This window comes from Nicotiana sylvestris, chromosome 7, assembly GCF_000393655.2.
Source record: "Nicotiana sylvestris chromosome 7, ASM39365v2, whole genome shotgun sequence".
Classification (NCBI taxonomy): Eukaryota; Viridiplantae; Streptophyta; class Magnoliopsida; order Solanales; family Solanaceae; genus Nicotiana; species Nicotiana sylvestris.
This window is the reverse complement of record NC_091063.1, coordinates 113,721,084-113,746,422: the sequence shown is the minus strand read 5'-3', so window position 1 is coordinate 113,746,422 and position 25,339 is coordinate 113,721,084. Positions and strand designations below refer to the sequence as shown.

Genomic DNA, 25,339 nt, shown 5'->3' with positions numbered 1-25,339 from the left:
TATTGAGGTTCAGGGTAAACTAATCATATAAGTCATAGAATAGGAAATGAAGCATAGTAGTTGAGAAAGAGATGGGTAAGAGGCAAGTATCAAAGCAGAAGTATACTGAGATACATAACACTTAGAAAAGATTATAGTAACAGAAATAGGGGCATACTAGTTAAGAGATAGCAAACAAGAAGGTGAAAGCAAGTTGAATCCAATAACCTAGCCTTGACTTTCAGCCGGCTAGACAGTGTAGCAAAACAAGTAACAGAAAGAACTACAATGGAGAGTGTGTGTGAATAAGAGTTTGTGTGTGTTTCTGTATCTTTCTGAGTGTGTTTGAAAGAAGTCAGAATGGGGGAATTATATAGCACTTAGCAGGGTGAAACAAATAAGACAAAGAATAATTCAAGGTTCACAAATAAGGTATACAAATAAAATCAATCAGTTAATTGGGGCTAAACTAAATCAAATAACTCAACAGGATCTGGGAAAGACCCCTTGAAATAGGGGAAATTAATTAACAACCCAGATTAGAGGTTAAACAAGGCAATGAAATCAATCAAAGACCATCTAGGAGCCGGCTAAGGCAATCAAATCCCATAAATCTGGTTAATAAACTAATTAAGGCAAGTAGTACCAATTAAGAGTCACAACTAAGGAAAATAGGTTAAAAAAAATCACAGAAAAGTATCAATCTCGGCAGAAAAATATAATTTGAATCCTAATAAAATCAGCCAATCTCTTCTAATTGTCAGAGATGAAAATAACGAGCAAATATTGAAATAATCAGTGAAATAAGCAGAAACCCTAAGGTTCAGAACATATGCAGTCAAGCAGACAAAGAATAACGGAATTAAATACTCAAACTTCTTTAGAAAAGTTTTGCAGAAACGCAAAGAAATGAAGCCCTAGTTTTAGAGAAACATTAGAATCGGTTAATAATAAGGAAGAAACATAAGGTTTTTGAAGAAAATACCAGATAAAGTTAAAATCATCTCAGATCTACATGGATCTGAATAGACTCAAGTAGAAAGAGATTAGGGTTTTGAAAAATGGAACGAGGTGAGAAAAATTCAGTTAAGAACCAGAGTTTCAAACCATAATCATAAAGATAATAATACTCACAAACATAGCGATGAACACAAGGCAGGTTCATCGAAGAAATGAAGATTTTAGGTTGACTCTGAGTTGAACCTCTTCGAGATTCCTTCAGATAACAGCAAAATCGAACAACCAGAAAAAGTAAGAGGCCGGCTGGGGCCTAAAGTCAAAGGGAAACCCCATGGAACAGAGGGTTTTCCGGTGACGGTGGCTAGGGTTAGGGGAGCGCCCGAGAGACAAGAGAGAAGATAGGGATTCAAGGGCGGCGGTTTGTGTAAAATGAGGTAGGGTTTGGGGGTTTGGTATATTAAAAAAAGGAAAGTGTGTCCTCGACCGTTGATCTCTTGATATCAACGGTTAGGATTGAATTTGGGGTTGGGGCGGGTTAAAATAATTGGGTTATTGGGTTTGGGTTAGATTAGGGTATTGGGCTAAGGTTTACACTTCATAGGCGACACTTGGAGAAGAACCTTCTCACCCGCCATGTAGGCGACATCTCGAACCTTCCTATCCGCATAACTCTTTTGCCTTGACTGAGCTATACGAAGTCGCTCCTGAATCAACTTAACCTTCTGTAAAGCATCACAGATCAAACAGTGCCCAACAGTCTAGCCTCACTGCGCGCAAACCAACCAATCGACGAATGATATCGCCTCCCATACATGGTCTCGTACGACGCCATCTGAATGCTCGATTGATAGATGTTGTTGTAGGCGAATTCCGCTAAAGATAAAAACTGGTCCCACTGACCCCTAAACTCTATAGAGCAGGCCCGCAACATGTCCTCCAATATCTGAATACTGCACTCAAACTATCCGTCCATCTGAGGATAAAATGTGGTACTCAACTAGACCCATGTGCGCAACTCATGCTGTACGATTCTCCAAAAATACGATGTGAAATGTGTGCCTCGGTCAGAAATGATGCAAATGGGCATGCCATGCACGCAAATAATCTCACAGATGTAAATCTTAGCCGACCGCCTTGAAGAATAGGAAATCATCACCAGAATGAAGTGTGCATACTTAGTCAACTAGTCCACAAAAACACATACTGCATCATATTTCCTCAATGTCTGTGGTAAGGCTACAACAAAATTCATAGTGATGCGCTCCCACTTCCACTCTGGTATTTTCAATCGCTAAATAAACCCACCCGGCTTCTGATGCTTGTACTTCACCTGTTGACAATTCAAACACCAAGAGACTTAAGCAACAATAGTGCTTTTTATCCTAATGTGATTTTAACTCCAATTCTAATTACTTTAACTCAAATTTTTTGTTCTTTTGTTCTACCAATTCTCGTTCCTTTCTTTATGTTAGTCTTTTAATTTTTTTCTAATGATAGTTAAAGACATAATTGGTGATAAATAAAGACATATTTGGTGATAAATTAGTAGAAAGAGATCTTCTTAAATTATTTTTATGCGTAATTCTTGAAAAATTTAATATTTAAACAATTGAATGTATTTTAATAAAGTTATCAATTACAGTACAATACCATACAATTAAATCAAACAATAATATGTTATTTAATAATAACAAATAATATAATCTATCATAATATAAAATAATATAATATAATACAATACAGTATCATCCAAACAACATCTAAGCCCCGACAACCCTGAAGTTGCACGGATATACCAGACCGCACTCACGCTGTAGGCATCAATTAGGTTTTTTCTTCTCTCACACAAAATAACTTTAAGCCGACTCCCAAAGCTGATAAGTTACCACAAGCTTTGACTCTGTAATCCAGTAGTCTCTGTAAATCCAATTCTCAAACGGCTGGAAAATGGCGTCCAAGTTTGGGTTGGCTGGTGGCATACCGGAGCGTAGAGTTCGACCCATTTGGGATGCCATTGATTCTCGCCAGTTCAAAAATGCTCTCAAGCACTGCACCCCTCTCCTCTCCAAATACCCCAATTCCCCTTATGCTCTGGCACTTAAAGCTTTGGTTTTGGAAAGGATGGGTAAAGCGGAAGAAGCATTTTCTGTTTGCTTAAATGCCAAAGAGCTTTTGTACACTAATGACTCTGTCTTGATTGACGATCTTACTCTCAGCACTCTACAAATTGTTTTCCAGCGACTTGATCACTGTCAGTATCTTGATGTTTTCTACCGAGCTGGTCATTCATTCTTTTTTGACTCAATGTTTTGGAATTTGTTTTGTATCTTCACAGTGGATATGGCAACAAGTTGCTACGAGTATGCTTGTGGCAAATTTCCGAGTAACCTGGATCTAATGATGGGTCTCTTCAACTGCTACGTCCGCGAATACTCCTTTGTGAAGCAACAACAGGTTTGGCAGCATCTATTCTCAAGTACAAGTTTGATTTTCTACAACCAAAGCATAGTTTCATTTCTTTTACCCATTTACAGATAGCTATTAAAATGTACAAGATTGTTGGTGAAGAAAGGTTCCTGCTTTGGGCAGTATGCAGCATTCAGTTGCAGGTTCTGTCTTCACTTCCTTCTCTATCTTTTTTTTTTGATAAGTAATTAAAGATATTATAAATTTATGCACTAAGCCAGTGCATCAGGCATAATTACAGGTTGTGCAAACCCTCTATTGTATCTAGCATTCCATCTACATCATGTTCAATTACCAGATTGCACCAAAAAGCTAACAAAAAAATACATCTCTTTAAGGCTGTGAATATTGCTCGATGTGCCTTCAAAAATTCTATTGTTTCTTTCAAGCCAGACAGTCCACCAGATGGCTTGAGGTATCGTATTCCAAGTTCTTAGAGATTTCTTACTAATCCCCTCTCTGCTCCAACCTTGCAAGAGCTCAACAATTGATTTTGGCATGGCCCAACTATTGCCCAAAATTACCAGAAACATATTCCACAGCTGCCTAGTGACCCTACAATGCAAGAAGAGATGGCCAACTTCTTCCGGATGCTCTTCACACAATGGACATCTACTGCACAGTTGAAACCCCCTCTTTTGGAGGTTTGATTGTGTAAGACAAGCCTCCCGAGCAACAATCCAAGAGAAACAAGCAACCTTTAAAGGAGCCTTGCTTCTCCAAACCTTTTCCCAAGGACATAATACCCCATCGCTGCTAGAATCCAGCATGTGGTAACAACTTTTGACTGAAAAGAGACCCTGTTGATCGCTTTTCCAACCTATGGAGTCTGTTCTGTTGTGATCCAAGGTTATGTTGTTTAACCTCTGAAGCAGAATACATAGTCTTTCCACTTCCCAATCATTAAAATCCCTTCTTGGGAAAAGATTCCACCCTTGTGTTGAAAAGAATACTGCAATTTCTCCCTTTTGTTGAGAAGATAAGCTGAAAATGTCCGTGAATTGGTCTTTTAGTGGGGTGTGACCCAGCCATGCATCTTCCCAAAATCTGATTTTCCTCCCATCACCAAGAATAAAGCTTATATTTGACTTGAATTTGTTCCAATAACCTCTGATATTTTTCCATACTCCGGTACCATGGGAGGCTGTAGATATTTTTGTACTCCCGGGGTTCTCAAGTGTGAATTTTTCCACCAACACCCTCCTCCATAGTGCCTCTACCTCCTTGTTGAATCTCCAATGCCATTTCATCAACATGCTTTCATTGTGACCTTTTAGGTTCTTAATACCAATACCGCCTTTCCTTCTATCTCTAGTGACTGCTTTCCAATTCACTAGGCAGAAAGCATTGGATTGTTTATTTCCTTGCTAAAGGAAGTTTCGTCTCAATCTGTCAAATCTTTTCAAAACTGAGGCAGGAGCCTGGAAGAGAGACATGGTGTAGGTAGGAAGTGCACTGAGCACACTGTTGATCAAAGTGACTCTGCCCCCTAAAGAAAGATATTGTCTCTTCCAGTTAGCCAACTTCATCTCCGTCTTCTCAATCACCTCATTCCATATTGTCACTGATTCATGAGATTTCCTTAGCTTTGTTCCACTGGAAAGATAATTCAGTTCTGGGTTCCAATTGTTTTTAGTCTTCTTTATTCAGTTTCATTAAGCTCAAAAACTAAGTCTAGTCTTGTGCATTAAATCCAATTCGTTGTTAATTACTTTCTTATTTCTCACAAATTGGAGTGGCTTCAGAAAGTCGATCAAGCAACCAACTACACCTGAATACCAAATTAACTGCAGTATATCATATGAATCCTTTCATATTCATTCTGCTCTATACATTTATATTAGTGTTAAGTGGAGTCATCCTAGTTAGAATATTTTTACTTTGGCCGTCACTCTGTACAGAATTCCTCTTCCTCGCCTCGGATTTGTGATCAGTTGTGTCTTTAGAAGCTCACTTACGTGTAGTTGAATGACTTGTGAAAATATGAAACAAAAAATCAGCATTTTATTCATTCAAAGTTGGATTGTTTTACGTATCAGGATCAAGCCTGATTATGAAGGGCATTGATGATTTTGAAACATAGACACAAAGTAATTAAGGAAGCTTGAGAAGTTCAAATTTATCACTTTGACTCTACCCTTTTTGAATAAATATTGATTCTTCTACCCCAATAATATTTTCCCAAAACTTTGTAGCGCTTGTCGTCAACACTCCTCAACCTTGAATCTTCCTCCTAAAGGTTGTCCCAAATATTTGGTGGGAAGCTCAACAACTCGACATCCCTATGCTAGCCCGCCCCTGTACATTACGTACCTTTCTAATTAGCATTAATTCTGATCTCCACATTAATATGAAGCCCAAACAGTACTTATTCAAGAATGGGAAATAGATTGGAGCAAATCAATTTGAACATGCAAATAGAGGACATGTTAAATGGAGATGCGATGGAAAAGGTAGTAATACACGAGGTTTTTTATATCCATCAGTGAGATACAGATGAAATAAATGCAAGATCATACAACATAAAGCTTGCCTCATGCAGGATGGTCTCTTTAAAAGGGGGCTCACTGAAGTGACTGCAAAAGTGATGTGTTTCAGCTGGGTAGTACTACATAGAGCTTGCCTCATGCAGGATTATCTCATGAAAAGAGGCTTTTCACTGATAAATTGATACTTTATAATCTGGAGGATGCGAATCATCTTTTCTTGCACTGCGTCGTGGGAAGAGATCTCTAGAACATGTCTCATACTCTTTCTGGAATTCACCCTGTGATGCCATTCACCGCGAAGACTGCCTACATCAGCTCGTGTTTCTCGAGAGTAGAGAAACATATCCAGGAACTATGACGTACCATACTAGATGCATTTTTTGGGCCCTTGGAGGGGGAGAAATTTGATATGCTTTGAAAGAACCGTCACGTCAATACTGATTCGAAAGCTAGATGTTTGCTGAAACTTATTTTGCTGGAAAAAACTCAACATTGTGAATGGTGGGCATCAACTTCTTGACTTTGTTGGTTCTTTAAGTTTGTGATGGGAGTCACCCAAGTAGTTGTACAATTCTGCATCATCTGGATGTGGTTAGCAGCAAAATTTACATTAGTTTACCCCAAAACTCTTTAGCAATAAGACCGATATCTAGCAAAAAGGTCTCGTGCCTATACAATAAGTTCTGGATGCATTTAACTTTTGCAACAGCTATGAACTCCATCTTTCCTTCAAAAGCATCTTCTATTTCTTTCTAGCCATATTATCCATGCAATGCACAAGTGAACTGTCCTCCAAATGCTTTAGAAGAAAAGTTCTATATAGGCGGTATATATTAGTATAGAATATGTTTTAGATGTTAATACTTTTACTGTAGGTCCAGTGTTTTGAATAGCGTGAGACGACAAATAACGATGAGGGCCTAATTCACTGAAGCGAGAAGCGAAGCGCTCGCCTTTTTGATGTGAAGCGACAATTTATATAAAAAAATAAAATATTAAATTTGCATATATATATATATATATTAATAAATATATCAATTAAAAACTCAGGTTTGAAGAAGCTCTCTGCCTTTGCCCATTAAGGAATTGAAAAACAGAGCAAAAAAAAGAACGAAGAGAAGAAGAAACAGGAAGGAAGGAAGAAAGAATGAAACAAAGAAAAAGCTCTCTGCTGCTCGATCAAAAACAACAGAGCAAAAAAGAAAAAGAAGAAGAGAAGAAGAAGAAAAAGGAAGAAAGAAAGAGAGGAGAAAGAAGAAAGAATAAGAAAGAACGAAAAAAGGCAGAAACTCGAAGAAAAGAACTCAATGTGACTGGGTTGACTTGAAGGGGAAAGAAGAAGAAATCGCTGAAGCCCTAAATTTTTTCTTTTAATCACTGGTCTGCTGCCTTTTTTCTTTTCTTTTTTTTTCAAAAAGCGACGCTACAGGGCGCCTCTCGCTACACAGGCAGAGGCGCTCGCCTTTTTGAAATCGCCACGCAACAGAGGCAAATAGAGCTGGAGGCTCACATCGCATCGCCTCACGCTATTAGCTGAGGCGAACGCTATTTACAATACTGTGTAGATCTTATGCTTTTAAGAAGTGGTTTAACCTTTAGGGATTTATACATTTATTACAAAACTTACTACAATACTTTTTATTTGTATTTGCATAATATTGGCATGAGATATCTTATTAAAAAAATATTGACATGATATTTTAAATGCAATAATGTGGTCAACAGAGATTGGTATAGCAGACTCCAACTTGTTTGGGATTGAGGCATAGTTTTAGACAAGAAAACCTTACCTTTTCCTTTTACGGATATTAATCCTGACATTCATTAGCCACTAAAACAACATCAACAATCTTTTTACCTCTAATAAAGGCATTTTGAGTCCCTCATACTAAGTTATTCATCATCACTTTTGGTTTTTCCGTGCACACCTCTACGATAATCTCATAAATCTTGTAAGAGACTTATTGGCCCGTAATCTTTAATATATACAGCTCTATTCCATAAGTGGGGTATGCGGAGGGTGAGATGTACGCAGCCTTACCTCTATCCTGGAAGGCAGAGAGGCTGTTTCCGAAAAACCCTCGACTAAAGAATCTTTGTTTAAGGGCAATAAATAATAAAAGTAGCATTATACCTTTTCTCAAATGTTCCTTCCAAATAAAAGAACTAGAAGGTCTTCCTTATTCCATCTTTTATAATATGGCAACACATTTGGAAAAAAAGCCAAATTACACGCATCCAGGTTAAATGCCTTATCACCTTCAACTATCTTCATCATCTCTATTTCACTCCCTTAATCATTATTCCGAGCCACAATCACGAATTCACCCTCCCTTACCTCATTAATTTCTAACTTCCTCTTGATCCATAATAGAAGGATGCCCTTGCACTCCCAATACAGGAAAACACATCATATTTAACCCACTACTCCCATACAATTCTAACTATTACATCGGTCATAGCCTCCATATTTGTTTCTTGAAATCATGGTAAGTTGGTCCCCGGTTCTTGAACTCCCACCTTGAAGACGACTCTTTTGTTTGGGTCTATTAGAAGATTCCCATATCGGATGGGGAGGGATGGTAGGTTTCTTTATATGGCCTTGGGAAATTCTCATCTCATGAGCTAGCTTTTTGGGGTTGAGTTAGGTCTAATGTCCAATTTTTTTCATCGTATGAGAGCCAGACCTATCCTGATTCTTGGTTTTTGATGTTGAACCTCCATCTTATGTTGTCCCCACTCCAAATGTCCTGGAAGAGTCCAGCATCGGCTGTGGAGGGATGGGTAGGTCTCGTTATATGATCTTGGGTAATCCTTGTTCAGGAGCTAGCTTTTGAATTTGAGTTACACCCAAAGTCCATTTATTTAGGATCATTCATTTCCCTCGTATTCCAAGTTATTACCTTAACATCGATGGACAATATCTTTGCCCTTTCCTCTCAACCTCCCTCGCCTCCTTCAATTCACCCTTTTTATTTCCTCCTGAACTTCCTCTTGTAAACCACCATACACCACCATCCTTTTTGGGCTTTCCCCTTCCTCCTTCCCATCTTTTCCCTTTCATCCACACTCTTGGTCCGCCTTGCTCCTTTTGCCTCTAATTCAATGTCAAGTGACAATTCTATGACCCTATCTTCCTTCCTCCTTAAAGGACACACCCAAGAACTCCCCAAAATATAAAATACTTTTTCCTCACCTATTTGGTAAGTCACCTCTCTCCATCAATGATTGCTAACGGTTAGCCATCTTTCTCTATTTGTGGATTTTCACACATTCTGGAGCAACCAGCACTGCCAGAATCAGCTATTTCTGGGAACTACAGTCAACGTAGGTCCTTCAGCATGTTCTCTGGAAATATTGGTGCTGTTACTTCCCCCTTTGAACCCCTTGAATATTTCCAGCATTTCCTGGACCTTCTTGAACAGGCACAACACTCCCAGATTCGCAACATTCTGCCGTCGGCGTGGTTGGCGAAGCGTACCTGGAACTTGGGCAGCCTTATTAGACCTCCTTGGAGACACATATTCTCATAATGGAAGGGTGATGGTCCAATCTTCTTCCACCATCTTCTAGCATATTAGGGAATGATCCAAAACAGGCTTCACAACGCTTGTTGAATGGAATTTGGAAACTTCTTTTGCCATTCAGTACTCTAATATCGCGGTTATCTACCTTATTCAAAAAAAAAAAAAAATCGCGGTTATCTACTCTTATGCACTCTGTCAGTTTAATCTGTTTTCCCATTGAATTATGTTATTATTGTGGTGCTGTCCATTTTATGCTAGAAAATCAAATTCCAGTAACTAGCCGTGGAAGTCCATTTCATCAGAGTTAATTCTTCTAGGTTGGCCTTGAGCATTCTGTTCTACTGTTTGTCCTCATTTATGGAATGGTGATGCCTAATCTTCTGAATATCTGTTGGGATATGCTCTGTTGATTTTTATGCACTTCATACAAGCTAATGTGCATTTGAGACTGATTATATGAATTAATGAGGTTTATATTGTGATGTGGAAGGAGTCTGATACACTTTCTGGGAGCATTATTGCTAGATCTAATTCTGTGGTTTGTCTGATTGCATGAAACTTTGAATAATATTTATTCAGATAGGCTAAAGTTAATAGTGAATTTTTGAATAATATTATTTGAGGGGAGCAGAAATATGGTGCTTTTAAGAGGGAAAAACAATTACTATTGAAAAGATTTATGTCTTGTCTGCGCACATGGGCACTTTATAGTATGTGCTGCATTCCTTGTCAGAACTATTGCAGACTGAGTTTGAAGCCCTTTTTGAAATTATGCAGGAGCAAATAAGCAATTTTTTTGGTTGAAAATATTGTGTTTCATTATCCAATTTTTTTTTTTTTTTTTTGGTTAACGCTATGCGTGCTACAATGAAAAATATTTCTCATGATTGGAGGATGACTGTGTCAAATGTTAACACATTTTTTAGAAGTAAAAATCACTTATTTGTATCATATGTTTTCACAAGTCTCTCCCTTTTTGTTCTGTACACCCTTGCTCCTATCTTGCTCTCAATCCTTCTTTGATTACCTTTTGTCTGTGGACTAATCATGTTGTTAGGCACACTTGGTTCTCTATCATGTTAGCTACTCCTTGCTAGTGCCTTTTTTCTGATTTTGCTTGTTTGGTCTTCAGAAAAGTAGTAGTACTGTAGTGTGTGTATGTTCGTCATATATACTTCCTCTGAATCTATGGTAGTTTCAGCCTCCTAAATCTTCCTAGTTTCAGAGAGTAGATCCTGAAAATTGTAATTGTTCATCTCTTTGCAACCATTTGATGCTCAACTTAACCTTTGTTATTGTTTAATTTCTCATATTCCTTTCATCTTGTTATAGGTTCTCTGCGGCAATGGAAGAGAGAAGCTGTTACACTTAGCAGAAGGCCTGCTGAAGAAGCATATAGCTTCCCATAGTTTACATGAACCGGAAGGTTTTTTTTGTTTATTCTCCTGTAACTCATGAGTAATCAGGCCTAACGCTCTCTTATCCTTTGTCCGTATTCTATCTACTGAAACATTTTATGCTTTTTTTGCAGCTCTTATTGTATACATTTCCTTATTAGAGCAGCAATCTAAATATGGAGATGCCTTAGAACTTCTTACTGGAAAATTTGGGTCTCTTATAATGACTGAAGTTGATAGACTACGTTTGCAGGTACTGCCTGCATTTTTCAGCTTGTACAGTTGTGGTTGTTGATTAAGTTGACTAGTACCCATCCAAATAATAATCGATCAATTTGAAAGAGAAAGGAAGAGTTCCTTTACATTTAGGGGCAATTGTTCGCCCCTAGGGATTTGGTCGAATCGTAAGAGCGCAACAAGTAATGTGTGGGTTAGGCATGTTGCCGGTTCAAATCTTGCTGTTGGCAAGTGCTTGGTATTAAAGTGCAGAAGGGTAGAGGGCAGGCCTGTTATCCACCAGGTTTCAAACTGTGCGCCTTTAGCCCTCGAAATTTCTCGGTTATGACCACGACCTCGCGTGGATTGGGTGTAACCTCGGGTCCAAGAGTGCGCATTTCTCTCGCTAATTGTACTTTTTTCTATCCCAAAAGGAATGTTGTGTCACGACCCAAATTTCCCAACCAAGGGGTCGTGATGGCGCGTAACAACATGATATCATAAAAAGGATAAAGCTCAGGAATGTATAACACAACTAAAGCCAACAACCGTCTTAACACCTTCCAGAACCGGAATCACTGTGTATATGAGCTTCTACAAAATTACTAAATACAATGTATGAAATAATAAATACACTGTTTGATTCGAATAAACAGTAGAAAGTCTAAAAGAGGGGTGACATCAAAGCCTGCGGACGAGTGTGCAGCACTACCTCGAGTCTCCACAACCAAGCAAGCTAGTCCGGCCTCTGAGTAACGCTAGGTCCGATGCCAAAATCTGCACAAGAAGTGCAAAAGTGTAGTATGGGTACGATCGACCCAATGTACTTCGTAAGTGTCGAGCCTAAGTAGTGACATGGCTAAGACAAGATACCAACATATAAACCTGTGTAGTTAAGTAACGAAAAAATAACGAGAGATATAACAATTAAGAGAACAAGAAAAGTAGAAGTAAGATAGCAAATAGGTAGCAAGTGAGATAACAAGTGTACTAGCAAGAATTAATAATAATGCGAGAAATACTAAAAGGAGCAACTACGGAATATAATGACTGAAATTTCAAAATAACACCAAACAAGCCTTTCACAACAACTCAAGTTCAAGAAATCAACGAGGCAACCATGAAACAACATAGCCAAAACCTCTATTCGCATAGTAAAAGCAAGGAAAAAGAAGGTAACATATCAATTAGCACGGAAGCACCCGTTGTGCATATTCACTCTTCCTCACAAGCACGGAAGCACCCATCGTGCAATACCTCTTACCTCACAGCATGGAAGCGGCTGCCGTGCAATATCTCTCAACCTCACAGCACGGAAGCACCCGTCGTGTAATATCTCTCAACCTCACAGCACAGAAACACCTGTCGTGCATAACACTCATCCTCACCAAGAACACGTAAAATCAGTATCAAACAAGGTGAGGAGCAACAACAACATCAACAAGAGTGATTAAATATAACACACCACAAGAGAGATAACCATCATTTTTGCACCAATAGCTAAACCAACATATCAAGAATTTCCAATGCGCAACATCTCAACAATCCTAACGTAGCTATCATCATGAACAACATCAAGGATTTTACGATCTATTTAAAGCAAGTAAGACATGATACATAAAACAACATAACATAATCATGTTAGTTCTACCCGCTGCTTAACCCATAGCAATCGCATATACACTCTTCGCCTTGCATATACTGCTCCCAACATATATAGCACATAGAGAATAGACCCAATGACATCCTAATTCCCTCAGATCAAGGTTAACCAAGACACTTACCTCTTTTCGGCACAAATCAACCCTTCAATACTGTCTTTCCTTTAGCACAAGCTTCCAAACCACTCGAATCTAGCCAATTAATACTCAAATAAGTCACAACAAGCTTTAGAAACTACCCTAGTATAAAATATGTTTGACCTTTATCACATTTGGAAAAGTCAACCTGGGTCCACATCATCGAAATCTGAAATTAAGACCAATTCCTGTTTTTTAACCATTCTCCCCCGAGTCCAAATATGTTGTTTGCATCAAGATTGGACCTCAAATCGAGGTCCAAATCCTCAAATTAGCTCTCATAAGTTTTTCTCCAAAACCCCAATTTCTACGCTTTAAAATACTAGATTTAGGAATAAAAATCTATGGGAATTCATGATAATAAATCAAAACTAGGTAAAAGTTACTAACTGTAGAAGTAGGGATGAAAATCCTTTAAAAAAATCTCCTCAATCTGTGAACTAGGTCTCAAAAATGGTGAAAGTAGCTAAATCCCGATTTTTCAGCCCTTTATATAACTAGGCGTCAGGTGCTCTTCGCTTTCGCAAAGCACCTGTCCCATTCGCGAAGGTCAACGACCAATTGGTCATCGCGTCCGCGAAGGCCTCCTCTCGTTCGCGAAGGTTATCGCCGCCAAGACTCTGTGTTCGCGATGTTGTGGTCGCGTTCTCGATGAAGAAACTCCTACCAGCTCTTAGGTCGCGTTCGCGATGAAGAAACTCCTACCAGCCCCCAAGAGCTTAGGCCTACGCGTTCGCGTTTGGGCAACCGTGTTCGCGAAGGCCTACTCCCAATGCCCTTTAGAACGCGAGACAAGCTCCGCGTTCGCGATGCACACTACACCAACAGCATATCAGTTGCTGCAAATTGTGCAGAAATGGTCGGAAACCACCCCGAAATTCACTCGAGCCCCCCGAGCCTTACTCCAAACATTCACACATTTATATAAACTTCATACAAACTCGCTCGTAAGATCAAAACACCACAATAACATAAAAAATCAAGAATCAACCATCAAAACTCAAAAATTTCGAATTTCAAATTTTCAACTTCTCATAATAAGCGCCGAAATGGCCTCGAGTCACCCGGGACCCCAACCAATCATGCATACCCGTCTAAAATCATCATACAAACCTTCCAAACCTTCCAGAAATCAAAACGGATTATACACGCAAGTCATAAGTCATCAATTCAAAGTCTTAAAACATGAAACGAAAAGCTAGAACTCAAAACGACCTATCAGGTCGTTACATGTTGGTTTCAGAGTACTAGGTCAAAGTATCTATAATTAGGGTTTGTTTCGTATAACAATCCCTTGATTTAAGAATAAAATTTACATATTCAAGAACTACTCTCTCCATCTCAATTTATCTGAACCTATTTCCTTTTAGCCCGTGCCAAAAAGAATGACCCCTTTTCATATTTGAAAACAATTTACCTTTATGCAATGATTTAGAGTCGCACAAAATATATGTGCCTCATATTACACCACAAGTTCAAAAGTCTTCTCTTTTTTCTTAAACTTCGTGCCCAATCAGCTAGGTTCACATAAATTGAAACGGAGGGAGTATAAAAAAGTACTATTAACCTAAAGTTGTAAAAATTAAACATACTTTGGAAGAAGTTTGATAAAATTTTTGTTGACTTTTTTTGTATATATAAGACAGGGGGAGTTGCATTTTCGGCTAATACAAAACACCCAACTGCATAATTAGCGTTCGCGATTTCTACTTGGATCACTGATGGTTGATTGTTAAACAAGGAAGAATTTGTGCAAGGTGTTTGTAAATAGCATCTTCAATTATCAAAAGAGAAAAATTGTATGAATAGCATTTTTCATAGATATATTACTCCTTAATGTAGATAACTCTCACTTTAAGTGTCAGACTCTAAGTGACAGTTGTCATGAAAGCATAGAAATTTGTTTTCCAGAAGTTGTGGAGCACATAATTCAACCTTGCAAACCTTGTCTTTTTTTTTTGTTAGTATGATCTTTTCAGTTCTGCAAAATGTTGAAAGCATACTATGTTAGTCATGTTTGGAGCCTCTTCTTTTCTGTTCTTGCGTTAATAGGACACTAATAATATTTTTTTTTAGTGTGGGGCTTTTAGTACGTTTTCAGCAATGATCTGGGACAGCAGCAGCACTATGCACTTGGTTGTTTGTTATTATGGTAGAAAAACTTTACTTCCCCCCCTCCCACACCGTGCCGTCCAAAGAAAAAAGAAGAAAAGAATAAAGCTTTTCTGTAAATTGGATATATATATATATATATATATATATATATATATATATATATATATATTTCATGGCATATTAGTCCAAGGATGCTCTCCTTTATTTTCTGGGGAACATTGTTTTTCGTTCCTTAAATGTGCATTCTTTGACTTCAAGTTGACAGGGGAGGCTTCTTGCCAGAGGAGGTGATTGTGCTGCTGCAACTAGCATATTCCAGAAGGTTTTAGAACTCTGGTATGTAATTTGAGAATGCTGATGGATTCATGTTCATTTTTTGTTTGTGTGTTTACTTGTAGTAATTTGAATATTGAAGATGCACTCTTAGCTCTTCAACATTGAGATGCATCTCAAAATATGTTGCTTTTAGAATAATATGTTACCATATCAAGAAAAAAAACATCGATGCTTTTAGAATGATTTATGGCATTGTTTCCAGATATTCTGGGTGATATCAAAGAAGATAATTTGTCTCGGTGAATATTTTGTTTGTTAAAGAAGATAATTTGAATAAGATAGCTTCTAGCAAAACCAGGGATGAATCTAGGCACTATGGCTGGGAGGGGCTACAAATAGTTCTGGGTACTGAAGTATTTTTAAAAATGCAACAAAATGAATTCCTACTTTTTTTGATCAGTACAAAGGATAAAGAAAAAAAGGAGGCTAGAGATATATCAACGCAAGTTTAAATAACACCTGTTTGGATATCCAAAGGGTTGGTTCAATGGAGCCGACTTGCTCCAGCCTTTAGTGGACATGATTACCTTGATTTGTGTTTGCCGCTGTAGCAAGCTCTCAGTGAATTCTTCAAAGGCAACCTGGAATGGACACCAACGTCGTGGGAAAAAAATTATGTAACACTGTTTGCAATGCCATGTTCTAGTCAACAGCCAAACTGCAAACCTTTAAGACGATCGTAACACACACACACACACATATTTAAATCTGACAATTAAAACGTCCTCCTCACTGACATATTATTTGTCTCTCAGTTGAGTTTCGAGGAAATTTTGGATTTAACTTGCATTGAATAAGAACATTCAAATTCTGCTTGACTTATTATCTTTATTCTTTAAGAAATGGCATTTGTTGCTCCATTCTTAGTTTTTCTTTTAAGAAATATGTCTGACTTAAGACCAAATTATGCAAATGTAGATCATTAAAGATACTAAGTGAAACAAGAACAACTGAAGTGTTTAAATTATAAGTTCAAAAGTTTGTTATTAAATAGATTACTCAAGTTTAGTAACTATTTTAGTTTCATTTTTTAGAAGTTTAGTTCACAGTTCACTTATCAGCTGGTGGATGATAAAATTTTCTAGTTATTTCTTGTCTCCTTATATTCCTTTATATATTATGTTGTCTAATTTCTTTTCTTAACATATTATAAAGCAGCCCCTGTTATGAATGATAAAGTTGCTACCCCTTACATTTATTTGTAAGGAGGAATGTTTACAATTATTTAAATATACTAGGGTACTTATAAAGTTTATAAAGCTTTGAGGGCAGCACATCTCCATCTTACACATAAGATATCTTCACCAATTTCAAGAACTGGGTATACTCAAGTACACAAATGAGAAGTAATTAGAATTTTCTTCGCCAATAGTTCCTCCATGACCGAATTTCTGCTTAATTGATGTGATGTTGATTCATTTTTAATATGATTTTGATTCATTTAGCTGGAGGAGGATGTATTGTCTTTCTTCTGTTCTTCTTTCTCTCTTGCTGTCTAAAAAGATGGTTAATCATGAAAATTCAAGTCTACGCACACAGCACCAAAAGTATTGTTAATCATGAATCTCAGAGACAAAATGAGGACTTCTATCTGCAGTGCGAACTCATCTATGTCTCGGTTTCGACGTGTGCTAGCATTTGTTTCTTGGATTCTCCATTAAAAAAAGGTCTTTCTTTTTATCCGAACACATCAAGTTAGTACCAAATAATCCTTATAAAAAAAGCTAGTACCAAATAATGTTTACCATTTTATTTTCTATTTGTTCACAAAACGGCAAAGCCTGGTTTTATGCAGGTCTTTTCCCGTATAATCCTGGCAGACTTTTTCAGTGTTAGTGCAAAAGCACTATGCATTAAGAATTAGATTCTCACTAGCATTCTTTGGCTTATTTTGTTGTTACACATGGTCTATGTTAAGTCTCTTTAAGAACCAAGGTCAGTCTGAAAGTTTTGACCTTGCATGAAATCTTACTTTCAAAATGATGGAGGTGGTAACCAAATGATATTAATTTCTCTTATGCTCATGTAGGAAGTAATTTTGGCCTTGTTTTCCACTGTTCATCATAAAAGTATGTGTAACACTAAATTCTTTGGCAGCCCTGATGACTGGGAGTGTTTCCTCCATTATCTTGGCTGTTTACTGGAGGATGCTGGTAGCTTGTGCGTGGGAACAAAGAATGATTCTACTTATCCTCTAAAGTCGATGGACTCCCAAGTTTCTCATTTGACAGATGAAGCAGTAATTGCTGATATCCCTAGTAATTTATGAATTATTACTCCAACTTCTAGGACAAAAATCTATAATGTCTGACTCATGCAAGTTGTTGAATGTAGTTTGGTTCTCGGCTATCAAATGCGTCATCTCTTGTACAAAAGTTGTTAACAGAGGCAAGTGATGATACTGTAAGATGTCCATACTTGGCAAATATTGAGATTGAAAGAAGAAAACTTTTACATGGAAAGGGTGATGCAAATAAGTTGACGGAGGCTTTGATAGAATATTTTTTCAGGTAGATTCTAATATTCTTTCATCAATTTTTTGAGTTAATTTGAATTTTAAAATCACGATAGAGTGATGTAAGACTTCTGAGATTTTTCTTGAAGACTGTAATGAGCAACAACATCATTACCTTAGGATGTTTTATAAGTAATATTAGAATTGAATATACCATGGATGTCTGCTGAGAATAGTCTAAGTTGTCAGTTGTGAATTAGAGTCTCTAAGTTGGAACTGATCAACATACCTGCTCTGCAACTGAAGTTCTTGTTGAAAGATATTTAACTTTTGCACGGATGGATAACTTTGTTGGAAACCTTTTTCGGTCATGCTCATCCCATTTTGCTGATTTGTCCAAATCAGGGATGTATTCTACTCTTTTTTGGGATGTCTCGTAGTTATACTTGATTATAACCTCCATATTATCCTTGAGTTTTCCTTCCTTGATTGCAGGTTTGGACATTTGGCTTGTTTTGCTTCCGATGTTGAAACTTTTTTACACATTTTGGATCTTGATAAGAAGACACAGCTTCTGGAGAAGTTGATGGAATGCTGTGAACGTATTCCAACAAATCCCAGAAAGACTCTTGGGCAGCATATTACCGTCTTCAAAATTCAAAATATTGTTGGAAGCATGTTCACTCTTCCATTAAATGGTACATCTAGAACACATTATTTTTCATATATGAGCCTGTTCTTTTTTTTTTTTTTCCTTTAGTTTGGGTGTGGATATGATTTGAAGTAGATGCATGTTGAATTAATGTTTTATCCAAGACTTGAATTTTAACTTAGGGGTCATAGTGAAAGGGAATTGAAACAATGAAATATGTTAATGTCCATACATCTTGGATTGCTTGCGGACTGTAAGCATATGTTTTTATTCTGGGCAGGTTGCAATAATAGAATGGTACAATAGATATGAGGGAGGAATTTTATAGTCGAGGGATCAATAATGGGTTGGCTTTTTGTAGTGGCAGGGACTATGTTTTTGGTGATGGTAGGGGTTTAAGTTAAGGTGAAATGGATATTTATGTATTGGGGCATTAGGATGGTGAGGGTTATTGGTGAAGGTCGAACTAGAGTGCACTTGTGCTCTGAAAATCTCCACCTCATTGTTGGTGGTTCATTTGGGGTGGGTTGGGGGTGGTGGGGGTGGGGGGATAGTGTGTGGAGTTCAATTCAACTTTTTTCTTACATCGTCAGTCAACATTTGCCTTCACTCCACTTATTTAAGATGACAGTTGAAATTGTTATTTTTTATGGCAAGTGACAAAAGTATGCATGTGACGGATTTTTGATATTTACCAAATTAGAGATGCTATATTAGACATTATCTATAAGGAGAAGAAATACAACAGTTGGAACAACAATTACAACAACAAACCCAGTTTAATCCCATAAGTGGGGTCTAAATACAGCAGTTGGAACCTTTCGAGAAAAGTGGACTTCGTTTGGTGTTTCCCAAAATAGTAATTTGAGTCTGCAGCTCTCTTGATGGAAAGAGTAAATGCTTTGCACCAATCATGGTTATCAATAGTTCAAATGGTTCTAGCCTATATTGTAGATTGTATACAGGTATAATCATAGTTATCAATAGTTTAAAGGGAAACCAAAGTTTAAAGGGTGCTAGCCTGTAGTGTGGATTGTATACATGTACCTCGAGAATTACTTTAATGACATTTTAGTTGGGAATCCTTTTACTGTTTCTTTCAATGAAATCAGTGACCATGTTTAAGAAAACTGTGTAGACATTTTGTTTTGCAAATTCGTATAGAGAGATCGACCTGTTTATCTTGAATATCTATAGTTTTGTGGCCGAGCATAATGTGTCACTAATCATGTAAGAAGCTTTGACATCTCAGTTCATCTAATCATTTCATGAAGTTATGTTTTTGAGAAAGTCAACATCTGTGCAAAGCCCATTTTTGGTGCATAAGCTAGAGTATTAACATTCTTCTTTTCTAGAGCTGGAGACAACGGCCGTAAAGATGACACAATTGTACTGTGAAAATCTCCCACTGTCAAAAGATTTGGATGCTCAAGAGAGTATGTATGGCGAAGATCTTCTGTCTATGGCATGCAATTTGTTGGTTCAGGTTCGGATTTTCAATATGGTGTTACAGTGCTTTATTCATTATGGATTATCACAATTATGTGACTCAAAAGCTGCAGGTTCAAACTGTACTAAGATGTGTTTTATATGATGTTCCTTTAAATGGCTTTCTAGTAATTAAAGACACCAAATCCTGTTGCCTAAGTGTTTATCTTGGCTGGTAAGTTGTACATGTTGAAGTGTGTGACTATTTCATTTGATAGTTTAAGCTGTTATATAGCACATTTTTTATTTTCTCAGTTATGTCTTTAACACGTTCCTTCACATGAAGGCTTGATTCTTTTTCATGAGCCAAGCACGTGAAATTACTATCTGTTAATAGATGATGGTGAGACTCGAACCTAGGACCTCATCTACCATATTGAAGTGTGTGACTATCTCATCTAAAAGCTTAAACTGGTATCGGGAGCTCACTTTTCATTTTCTTAATTGTCCTCAAAAGTACATTTGGGAATACTTTTTTTAAGGGATACACATTTTTGTAGGTCAAAAAGTGTGACATGTTCTTTTCCTATTCTTGAAGATATCCGTCTTTGATTTTTATCTGAATTACAAGCCAGAAATAACCATATTCACCTATCAGCCATAATACGGGATTTCATCTATTTCCTTTTGTTTTTTTTTCGGGGGGGGGGGGGTTGTTTGTTGAGTTTTACATAGAGCAAGAAAATCCGAAATGATTTCTGCCACCAGGTTACCACTATCTGATCATACATCAAGACATCATCGTGCAATTCTATCTTTTGTGAATGCGTAGCTGTGCACTTTTGCTTTAGGGGTTAATGTATTGATGGCACTTTTCCCTCCATATTTTGATATTTATGCATCCTCTCTCCACTTAAATTATGATTCACATGTAGAAATGTGTGGAGATTTAATGTGCACCAATATGTTATACTGCTTTAGTTTTATATGCAAAACTTGGTTTATAGCATGTTTGACCTAGTTTTTGAAAAATTACCAGTGCTTATTTTTCAGTTGTACTTATTTTGGAGAATTGAAGTGTTTGGCCAATTTCTCAAAAAAAAAAATGGTTCGTAGTAGTACAAAGGAAGTATAAACTTGTATGTAGCTTCTCATTGGAAGCAGAAGTACGAAATTAATATTTCAAGACGAAAATATGCTTATCAAAAACTGAATTTTACCAAACTATCCTTAATTTTTAGATGCAGTGGTATGCGGGAAGCATGAATGGTTCTTGACTATTCCACCGGATACCTGTTACCTTCCACCACTAATATAAGTACTGTGTAACTCTTCCCACCATGGATTATGTAGATGGAAAAAAATCACGTAAAGTTGTTCCCCCTTCACAATTTTCCAATGGAACACCTCTAGTTGGTCAGAATACACAACACCTATAACCCTATGTGTTTCTCACTTGCCCTGGTATGGATAACACATCATAGCCATGACCTATAAAATCATGGCACATCATCATCTTCATCAACCTAAAACCGAAATATAACCTTGTGAGGTAGTCTTCGTCGATTGAAGCAGTGCCCTCGACCCCACTGGTATCAACTTCTCCACTGTCATTGCCCAACACCTTCTTACACTCCTGTATCAAAACACCATTTTCACCAACATAAGTACGAAAATAATACAAATGAAATTGTTGTTAACAAGTAAAGAAAACATAAGATACATCCCTTCATGACCCAATAAAATTAGAACATAACAGAGCAAAAACATGTGACGCAATTCTCGATTGCATTTTGGTAGGAAGCCCATTTTTGTCTAAATTTGATCTTTTCACCATTGTGATTGTTAACTTGACCTAGTTTTGTCAGCAAAAATGTTGAGGCCGCTACCCCAGAGTACCAATTGTTAGTCACACTTAATTCTCCAAGGAAAGTCGTGGGCCTCGAGATGGAGCTTTAGGAGAGACCTCCAACGTTGCAATTCTTTACTGGTGCCTTCTCAACCAAACCAAATGGGTGAAGTAGAGTCTGTGTGTGATGAATATCTGGAGTTGGATCTGACTGTGGTTTTCTTTAGATTTGTTTACGGAGCTTTTGTACTGCTATTGAGTTTTTCGGCTACAGACATGGGTGTGTATTTGTGTGTTTCTTGTGAAGAAGCTGGTGAAGGAGTGAGATTGTGTGGGAGTAAATAGTGTTTCAATTGTGGTGTGAGTTACTAGATGGGAGGTTAAAAAGTGGGATTCCTGGGATTTTATGCAAGCTGGACGTAGAGAATGCTTTTGAAAAAGTTAACTGGTCTTAATTTACTAGCAATGCTGAAAGATATGCGGTTTGGTGACAAATGGATCAAATGGATTAAATTCAGTCTCACCACAATGAAATATTCATCTTAATGAATAGGACTCCAGTTGGGTTTTTCTCTCCATAAAGGGATAAGACAATGAGATCCACCCTCTCCTTTTCTTTTCATCTTAGCCATGGAAGGATTGAGTAAGATGTTGAACAAAGCCAAGCAAATGCAATGGATTGAAGAGTTTAGGGTGGGCAGCAGTGTAGCCAACCCAGTCACATTTGCTTTACGTTGATGACACATTAATTTAGGGTGGGAAGCAGTGTAGCCAACCCATTCACAAATTTTGAAGCAGAATGCCGATAAAACACAAAGTGATCGGCTTTAGTACGATTCATGCCAAACTCCTGAACAACTGTGCTAAACTAACAACCAGGCTCGAGGAGACTGTTTTAGACCATAGAGTGATCGACAAAATCGACATACAAGACCACTAGACTCCCCCTAAGCAATGAAACCAGGTGGTTAATCCATGTAAACTTTATTCTCGAGACATTCTTAATGTCCAACTGATAGAGAGGCCCAGAGCTAACATCAACCATGGATAGAAAGAGACGAACTGATGCTATTGTAGCCACGGGAGAGGAAGTATTACCGTAATTAAGCCCAAATATCTGAGTATACCCTTTGTCAACAAGCCGGGGCTTAAGCTAATCAATCTTGCTATCCAGACCAACTTTGATTGCATAAACCCAATGACAACCAACGATAGATTTACTAGAAGGAAGAGGAACAAGTTCCCAAGTACCACTCGCATGTAAAGAAGACATCTCGTCAATCATAGTCTGTCGTCATCCTAGATGAGCTTCACCTATAGACTTAGGAGTGGAAACAGAGGGCAGAAGAGACAAAAACTTAATGGGGTGATGACAGGCGATGATAACTTAAACCGACATAATGTGGATTAGGATTAATGTGGACCATATACTTTCCGAAGTACAATGAGTGGACTAGGAGGAGACAAGTCCGCGGTAGAAGCAGGGTCAGGTGCATGGTGTGAATCAGCTGGGCCTGATGCTGGATGCGGACGACGATAATAAGTTAAGAGTGGTCTTCCAGTGGTTGGGGATCTAGGAAGAGCAACACTAGATCACTGTAAGACTAGGCGCTGCATCAAAGTGAAGTAATTGAGAGAATAATTCATCAACTGTAGGGACAATTGGATTAGCCAAAGTCTGGTCGCGTATTGGATCAAGTTTGTTAGCAAGTCCAGCGAGTGTAAGAACTAGAAACATCTTCTGTCATTGCTCTTGTAGCTTTCCAACACTAGTAGAAACTGGCATCAACTTTTCAAATACCTCTATGACTGTTTGTACTTGTCTCTAGTAAGTAGAAGTATCCAATTCCTGTTTCTTCAAATTTCTCACCCGTGATATCACATCATAAACATGCGATATGTCATTAGTGTATAAGATGCGACCCTTTTTCCAAACTAATTGACATGTCTGTAATGGACGAAACAAGAGCATCAATTTGGAATCAATAGATCACCACAAGATATTACACAACTAAGCATCGATCTTCTCCCAAAGTGCTTTGGCTTTTTCATATCCCTCACTAGTCTTTTTAGTTAAGTGATCTTGAAATCCTTGATCCTTGCACCACAACTCAATCGAGGAATCCCAAGCTAAATACTTTGAACTTCCCATTAAGGATTTCGAAGATCTGTGTTTATGGAACCAAACAATATCCAACCCTAGAGACATGATAAGATTGAAGAGAGTTCTAGCAAAATATCACCAAAAACAGAAAAAGAATCAAGGATAGTTAGTGTAGCTCGCTGGAAAAAGAAAATAACTGCCAGAATCTGTAAACAAAACAACATACCCAGTAAAATTCCGTTATTGGGGTCTGGGGAAGGTAGAGTGTACGCAGACCTTACCCCTACCTCGGAAGGGTAGAGAGGCTGTTTTCGGGAGACCCTTGGCTCAACAGAAGAGATAATAATATCGGAAAAGAAATAAAAGAAAAGGTCTGTAACAACAAAAGAGGCCACAAAAGTAATAACAACATCGTAAGAGAACAAATAAGTGATAGGTCAATAGCATAATACTACGCAAAGCAACAAAATAGTGTGAACACTCCATAGATCGCTAACAGACCTAGACAAGACTCTATCAGACTACCCGGTACAAAGAGGGAAAAACGCTCGACTATCCCCTAGCCTACAACCCTAATTCGACCTTCATACGTTCCTATCAAGAGCCATGTCCTTGGAAATCTGAAGCCGCGCCGTGTCCTGCCTGATCACCTCGCTCCAATACTTCTTAGGCTGCCCTTTACCTCTTCTCGTACCTGCCAAAGCCAACCGCTCGCACCTCCTAACCGAGGCATCTATGGTTCTCCTCCGCACGTGGCCGAACCATCTAAGCCTCGCTTCCCGTATCTTGTCGTCCACGGGAGCAACACCCATCCTCTCCCAAATATCTTCATTCCTTATCTTATCCAGTCTAGTATGCCCGCACATCCATCTCAACATCCTCTTTTTGGCTACTTTCATCTTCTGGATATGTGAATTCTTAACTAGCCAACACTTATCCCCATACAACATGGCCGGTCTAACCACCGTTCTGTAGAACTTACCTTTGAGTTTCGGTGGCACCTTCTTGTCACACAGGACTCCAGACGCTAACCGCCATTTCATCTACCCCACCTCAATACGGTGCGCGACATCCTCGTCGATCTTCCCATCTCCCTGGATAATTGACCCTAGGTACTTGAAACTCTCTCTCTTGGGGATGACTTGCGAGTCGAGCCTCACTACCATGTCCGCTTCCCCCGTTATGCCGCTGAACCTACACTCCAAATATTCCGTCTTAGTCCTACTCAACTTGAAACCTTTAGACTCCAGGGCCTGCCTTCAAACCTCCAGCCTCTCATTGACGCCGCCTCGCGTCTCTTCAATCAGAACTATATCATCAGCGAACAACATACACCATGGCAGGGCGTCCATCGCCAGGGAAAATAAGAACGGGCTAAGCACAGATCCTTGGTGTAACCCCATAACCACCGGAAAAAGCTCTGAGTCACCTCCCGCTGTTCTGACCCGAGTCTTAGCTCCATCATACATATCCTTTATCGATCTAATGTACGCTACCGACACCCCTTTCACCTCCAGGCATCTTCAAAGAACGTCCCTAGGGACCTTGTCATACGCCTTCTCTAGGT

General features: G+C 38.3%; 1 protein-coding gene across 1 annotated transcript in view; it reads left to right on the top strand.

The window, feature by feature from the left end:
• The first annotated feature begins 2,740 nt into the window (after positions 1-2,740).
• The window catches only part of LOC104235874 (N-terminal acetyltransferase B complex auxiliary subunit NAA25), a 51,563-nt gene continuing 28,964 nt past the window's right edge, over positions 2,741-25,339 (top strand). Inside the window, exons 1-10 of the mRNA XM_009789701.2 lie at positions 2,741-3,190; positions 3,275-3,393; positions 3,474-3,548; positions 10,754-10,847; positions 10,953-11,071; positions 15,214-15,284; positions 17,382-17,523; positions 17,619-17,794; positions 18,235-18,437; positions 19,747-19,877. Coding sequence (XP_009788003.1) covers positions 2,887-3,190; positions 3,275-3,393; positions 3,474-3,548; positions 10,754-10,847; positions 10,953-11,071; positions 15,214-15,284; positions 17,382-17,523; positions 17,619-17,794; positions 18,235-18,437; positions 19,747-19,877 — 1,434 coding nt within the window. The 5' untranslated portion in view covers positions 2,741-2,886. The remainder of the gene's footprint in view (positions 3,191-3,274; positions 3,394-3,473; positions 3,549-10,753; positions 10,848-10,952; positions 11,072-15,213; positions 15,285-17,381; positions 17,524-17,618; positions 17,795-18,234; positions 18,438-19,746; positions 19,878-25,339) is intronic.